Source organism: Sabethes cyaneus, chromosome 1 (genome assembly GCF_943734655.1).
Source record: "Sabethes cyaneus chromosome 1, idSabCyanKW18_F2, whole genome shotgun sequence".
In the NCBI taxonomy this organism is placed as follows: Eukaryota; Metazoa; Arthropoda; class Insecta; order Diptera; family Culicidae; genus Sabethes; species Sabethes cyaneus.
Window position 1 is genome coordinate 164,247,716 of NC_071353.1, and position 7,107 is coordinate 164,254,822.

The window sequence follows — 7,107 nt, forward strand, 5'->3', positions numbered from 1 at the left end:
TCAATTTTTGATGTTTATTGATCAAAGTACAGACTGAAGTTATTTAATACATGGTGCCTTTTGCTCTTGTTGTAACATGCTTCAAAATGTTGTTTAAATTATCGTTTCTGTATTCCTTCCAGGATACCGCATTTCGCACCAATAAATTGATTTAACATTTATTTCTATATTTTTGCAATTTTAATTCGTCAACCATCGGACGATTGACAAGTGTGAGTAACATTTTAAAACAAATCTAATTAGCAGCTTGAGCGGCTTGCTTCTTGGCTGCCGTTACACATTTGGCCATCGTGGGCGATGCCCGCGTGATCGGATCGGTCATGAAGAAATCCTCCAGCTTTTTCTGACTAACATCGATCTTGCTGCCGTCGAACTGTACCGGTGCATTGCGCAGCAATTCTTCGGCCGCCTTAAAGAAGTTCGCCTTCTCCAGTCGGCCGTAACGGACGAGATGTGGCGCGATGTCTTCCATGCGTGTTCGCAGCTCATCCAGGGTATCGTACGGGAGCGGAGCACCGGTAACTTCTGACAGAGCACGCAGAATCTTCCAGTCCTCACGAGCCAGACCGGGTGGAGTAACGGCGACAAGTGTCTGCTGGGCACGACCTTCCGTGTTGACATAGGTGCCCTGCTTCTCGGTGTAGGCCGCTCCCGGCAGAATAGCATGCGCCAGCTGAGCTCCGTCATCTCCGTGATGACCCTGGTAGATGACGAAGCAATCCTTCGGGAGTTGCTCTTTCTTGATGGCACCGGCATCTGCTCCCAAAAGGAACAGCACCTTTGGCTCTGCACTGATCGCTGCCTCCGCACCCGGTGTATAACCAACGTCCAGGGCCGCCGTTTGGGCTGCGTTTGTTTGCAGAACGTTCCAAACCTTCCAGTTGGGCTGCAAAATTGAAGCAAATTTTCAGCTAAAACATCATTTAACGGTAGAAAGTATGCCACTTACATCAGCGGGGCTCAATGAGTTGGAAAACACGTGGAGAGCAGTTGCAAAGGCGCTGCCATCCTTTCGTGCCAACATGTCAGCACCAACAATAATCAATGGCTTTTTAGCGGCCTTCAACTTCTTAGCAAAAGGATGGTTTCCCGAGGCGATATCGCGAACCAAGGAGACGTCATTTCCAAGATGCTGAAACAGAAAAATTCAATATATCTGTGTTCGTTTCAATAAATAACAGAGACACTCACCTCATACTCATACGACAGATTGACCTTCGGTCCAATCAAAGCGATATTCTGTTCATTGTGAACGTAGCCCTTGCGTAGTCTGGTGTTCAGCAATGGAGCCTCGTAACGTGGATTGGTACCCACGAGCAGCACCAGATCGGCTTCCTCGCAGGAAGCGATCGATGAATTCAACAAATAGCTAGAACGGAAATCGATTCCCGACCCGTCGGTTGGAAATTTCTGCTCCGTGCACAGCGTTTCCGATCCCAACCTATTCAGCAGATCCTTCAAAGCCACTAAAGATTCTGCATCGACTAACCCACCGGCGACAGCAGCGATTTTGCCCTTCGGAGCACTGCGAAGCGCCTGAGCGATAGTAATCAGAGCCGATTCCCACTCAACCGCTTCCAACTCGCCACTCGGATTGCGCAGCATCGGAGCAATCAACCGCTGACGCTTGAGACCGTCGCAGGCAAAACGAGACTTGTCCGACAGCCATTCCTCGTTGATTTCATCGTTTTCACGAGGCAAAATTCGGAGCACTTCGCCAGTGCGTGTGCTAACAATGATGTTACTTCCGATAGCATCCAAAACATCAATTGATTCGATCTTACGAATCTCCCAAGGACGGGCAACGAAGCTGTACGGCTTATTAGTCAAAGCACCGACCGGGCAAAGATCAATCACATTCCCGGACAGTTCAGTCAAGAACAGTTTCTCGACGTAGGTTCCAATCTGCATATCGTTTCCTCGTCCGGTCGTTCCCAAATCATCAACTCCAGCGACTTCCGAAGCAAACCGAATGCATCGAGTACAGTGGATACAACGGGTCATAATAGTTTTCACCAAGGGTCCAATATCCTTATCTTCAACGGCACGCTTGCCACTGTGATCGATATCGGTAAATCTCGACCGATCCGAGCCGAAAGCCATAGCTTGGTCCTGCAAGTCACATTCGCCTCCCTGGTCGCAGATCGGACAGTCCAACGGATGGTTCATCAGCAGAAATTCCATGACACCTTCCCGAGCCTTACGGGTCATTTCGGAATTGGTCTTAATGCGCCAACCCTTCATCACAGGCATAGCGCAAGCGGCCACCGGTTTCGGGGACTTTTCAACCTCGACCAGACACATCCGGCAGTTTCCGGCTACGGCCAACCGTTCGTGGTAGCAGAAACGGGGTATTTCCACACCCACTAGAGCGGCTGCCTGCAGGACCGTAGTTCCGGGATCCACCATCACCGGTTTGTCGTCAACAAACACCTCTATTTTCTCCGGCAGCTTAGCCGGAGTCGTTGCCGTTGTCCGGACGACGTGCACCGGGGAGGTCTGACCGCGCGCACCAAGCGCTAGTGCCCTTGTGAACGGTGCTCGTAGCATCGCTGCTGTCGTTTGTTACGTCCTAAAATTCCAACAACATTCAGACAGATTAGCTTCGGCGCAGTTTTAATTACATAATTTTTCAAACAATTTGAGGGGCAGTTTTGCACTGGTTAAGAGCGTGATTTGCTCTGATTCAAACTTTGAAACAAATGCTTAAAACTACGTTTAATTACCTATGTAGGAAAATACTCTGGAACGGGAAATATTCCGAGAAAAACAGACGATTTTTCGTAGAATTTTCTCTTCACACAGCACTGCTGTTTGACGTTTGAACAGAGGCTGCCAATTCTGCGCAATCCTTGAACAAAATATGATGCAGTCAGCAGTCACTGCAGTGCTGTCAACGCTGTCATCTATCGCTTGACAGCATCTGACAGCACATAGCAATCTATTACAGCATTCACAAAGGCATCAGAACCGGAGCGGTATTGATTGAATTGGCCGAAAAAAACCGGTTTCAAAATTCAAAAATTTCCATTGAATAGTTCCTAGATCTGCGTGTTTTTCACTAAAACATTTCATAATTGCTTACGTACTTACTTAGTGACGACGGTCGGCCGCCCGGCCGTCCGTTTATTAGAGTATAGGACAACTGCGGAAGTACAACGATCCTACTGTCCGCCAGCCACGTAGTCTACGTAGGGTCCACAGATCGCCTTCCACTTGATCGATCCAACTTGCACGCTGCACGCCCCGCCGGCTCGTTCCAGTCGGATCGTTATTGAGAACTTTTTAAACCGGGCAGTCGTCCGACATCCTCACGACATGCTCAGCCCATTGCAGGCGACCGATTTTTGCGGTGTGAGCGATGGGTGGTTCCCTAAGCAGCTGATGCAATTCATGGTTCATTCGCCTCCTCCACGTTCCGTCTTCCATCTGCACTCCGCCGTAGAAGGTGCGCAACACCTTCCGTTCGAAAACACTAAGGGCGCGTTGGTCCTCCACGAACATAGTCCATGTCTCATGGCCGTAAAGGACTACCGGTCTAATCAGCGTCTTGTAGATTGTTAACTTCGTGCGGTGGCGAATTTTGTTCGATCGCAGCGTCCTGCGGAGTCCAAAGTAGGCACGATTTCCTGCCATAATGCGTCTTTGTATTTCTCTGCTGGTGTCGTTGTCTGCGGTAACCAGTAAGCCCAGATACACGAACTCTTCTACAACCTTGATTTCATCACCGTCTAAATGAATCCGGGGAGGGAGGTCAGCATTCACTTCTCTAGAACCTCTTCCTTTCATGTATTTTGTTTTCGATACATTAATGACAAGTCCAATCCGTTTGGCTTCAGCTTTTAGTTCGATGTACGTTTCCGCCATACTCTCAAAGGTACGCGTAATGATGTCAACGTCGTCAGCGAAACCAAGAAGCTGGAGGGACTTCGTAAATATCGTGCCACTCGTGTCTATACCCGCTCTTCTTATCACACCCTCCAAAGCGATGTTGAACAGTAAACATGACAGCCCATCACCTTGCCGTAACCCTCTTCGAGATCCAAAGGGACTCGAGACTGCCCGATACTCGAACAACACACATTACTCGATCCATCGTCGCCTCAATCGCGTTAATTTATCCGGAAATTTGAACGCCGATTTGAAGTCGATGAATAAATGATGCGTGGGCACGTTGTATTCGCGACATTTCTGCAACACTCGCCGAAGAGCGAAAAGCTGGTTCCATGAATCCCGCATGATATTGCCCCACGAACTCCTTTGCAAATGGTGATAATCGACGACATAAAAGTTGGGAGTGTACCTTGTGGGCGGCGTTCAACAGTGTGATTGCGCGGTAATTACAACAATCCGACTTGTCGCCCCGTTTTGTAGATCGGACACACGATGCCTTCCGTCCTCTCCTCCGGTAGTAGCTCATCGCTGTTAAGGTGCTCGTCATAATACTGCTTCCACCTCTCGATCACCATCACATGTTCGTTCGTGAGAAGATTACCGTCTAAGTCCCGACACATATCGGCCTGCGGCACATAGCCTTTGCGCGAACGGTTTAACTTCTCGTAGAACTTCCGTTGATCGTTAGCACGGTACAGTTCTTCCATCGCCTGGCGATCTCGATCTTCCTGTTGGCGCTTTTTCCTCCGGAAAACCGAGTTTTGCCTGTTCCGTGCTTGTTTATATCGCTCCACATTCGCCCTCGTACGGTGTTGCAACATTCTCGCACGTGCTGCATTCTTCTCCAGCACTAATTGCTCGCATTCGCCGTAGAACCAATCGTTTTTTCGGTTCGGATTCATTGTACCTAGTGCCGCTAGAGCAGTACTACCGATGGCGGTCTTAATGCCTTTCCAACCATCTTCAAAAAATGCTGCGCCAAGTTGCTCTTCCGCTGGTAGCGCTGCTTCCAGCTGCCGCGCGTATTCCTCGGCAACTCCGGTGTCTCGTAGCTGCTCGATGTTGGGTCGCGGCGTACGACTTCGACGCGTGTTATGCACCGTCGAGAGTTTTGAGCGCATGGAGACTGCAACTAGGAAATGGTCCGAATCTATATTCGCACTGCGGTAGGTGCGAACGTTTATAACATCCGAGAAGAATTTACCGTCGATTAGAATATGGTCAATTTGGTTTTCTATTCGTTGGTCTGGTGATCTCCAGGTGGCCTTCTGGATATCTTTTCGGGGGAAGAAGGTACTTCGGACTACCATACCGCGGGAAGCTGCAAAATTTACGCATCGTTGGCCGTTGTCGTTCGTTGCGGCATGCAGGCTGTCTGGCCCGATTACCGGTCTATATATAGCTTCCCGTCCTACCTGCGCGTTCATGTCATGCGGACAGCCATCATACATCTGCTCCAGCTGCGCGTAGAACGCCTCCTTCTCGTCATCGGGTCTCCTTTCGTGTGGGCAATGCACATTGATGATGCTGTAATTGAAGAAACGGCCCATAATCCTCAACTTGCACATCCTTGCGTTGATCGGTTGCCAACCAGTCTTTCCCAGTACTATAAAGCCGGTTCCCAGCTCGTTGGTGGTGCCACAGCTCTGGTAGAAAGTAGCCGCTCGATGCCCGCTTTTCCATACCTTTTGTCCTGTCCAGCCAAGTTCCTGCAGTGCTACGACTCCGAAGTTTCGGGGATGTAGTTCATCATATATTATCCTATCGCAACCCGGGAAGCCGAGCGATTTGCAATTCCATGTCCCGAGTTTCCAATCGTAGTCCTTATTTCGTCGCGTAGGTCGACGCCGATTGTTCCGATCCCTATTTTCTTCTTCGTTGTTGGTAACTTTTTGTTTTCCAGGGCGGCTTGTTGGGCCTACCCCTCGCCATATATATATATATATGCATCGCACAATTTTACCCCAAGTACCTCTCGGTTTTCGCGTTTGCTCTTTGTATTGTCCCTTCCAAGCAAGGCAAAGCCATGTTGAATAGCAGGTTAGAGAGTGCATCCCCTTGTTTCAGTCCATCCAACGTCGCACAAATCAGCGTAACTAGTTTCAGTGTTCCTGCATTATCTTCCACAGCTCATTTCGTTGGACTGAATCGTACGCTGTTTTAAAATTCACAAACAGATGATGAGTCTGCAAGTTGTCCAGTCAACCTTTGCTACAAAACGGTTAGTCCACTTACTGAAGGACTTTTCGGACTGGTTTTTCGGAGAAAGGCATAAACTGATTTAGTTTGTCTGTCATATTTATTAATCTTTTTAATGGTGGTATGAACAACGCTTGAAATTTCTGACAATAGAAACGTTTAGGATCACTTACTCTAGCGTTATATGAAGCAGTAATTAAAATAATTAAAACAAAGTTCAAATTGAACAATGAAAAATAGTTGTAACAAATTTATCCGAAGATGTCGAAAGAAATCATTCTTGCGAGCGCAGTTTTGCTCGTCGTGTTTCGTGTATTTCTTCAAAGACTGTGGGAATCAATAGACCTTCATATGTATTCAGTACTTTATAGTAACGCCCTTGCATGTTCATTTTAGAGAACTTGTCGATGAATTTCTCTAGACTCTTTATTTTGTCCCGTATGTTGATGTATGGCTCTTCCGCAATTCGCAGTATTGTTTTTATATACCGACCGGGAACAACTGGGTTCTCTATGAGTAAGCGATCCGCTAATTTGCGTAAATCGCAAACGTCACAAATGCATTCAAAAGAAAGGATGCTCTTCAAGTGTTGGTTTTGAACTGGAGAAATCAGTACATACCTCGGTCCATAAGAGACGGTAATCTGTTCGCCTTTGGTTATGGGGCGATTGACGATGAATTTTAATTGACCGAAACAGCTTATCAAAAATGTGTTGGGATCGCATGAATGGTTACAGACGGATGCAACCGTGTAGATGTAGTTAATGATACTATCCGTAGTCATGAGAAGATGATCCACAGCTTTAAAGTAGTCTTGCATACAAAGGATCATAAATCGTTTTTGCTCTTCTGTAGTGAAGATGGATTTTACAAGTGGATGCTGCATATAGATTGAGTGAAAAACATTCGTGTGGAACATTTGAATGCATGTGTCAAGTCTTGACCTTTTGTCAACGGGAATATACATTGTTTGAAGAAGTTTGAATTCCTCAATCGGATCGTAGCTGGTATAAT

The 7,107-nt window shown here is 47.5% G+C and overlaps 1 protein-coding gene across 1 annotated transcript; it reads right to left on the reverse strand.

Annotated features, from left to right (window-relative positions):
* Positions 1–2,839, reverse strand: LOC128736888 (NADH-ubiquinone oxidoreductase 75 kDa subunit, mitochondrial). The gene is made up of 4 exons (XM_053831391.1): positions 2,727–2,839; positions 1,192–2,572; positions 950–1,132; positions 1–886 (listed from the first exon to the last, which is right to left on the reverse strand). The coding sequence occupies exons 2-4, from the start codon at positions 2,548–2,550 to the stop codon at positions 236–238; spliced, it is 2,193 nt and encodes a 730-aa protein (XP_053687366.1). The 5' UTR covers positions 2,551–2,572; positions 2,727–2,839; the 3' UTR covers positions 1–235.
* Positions 2,840–7,107: the final 4,268 nt, after the last annotated feature.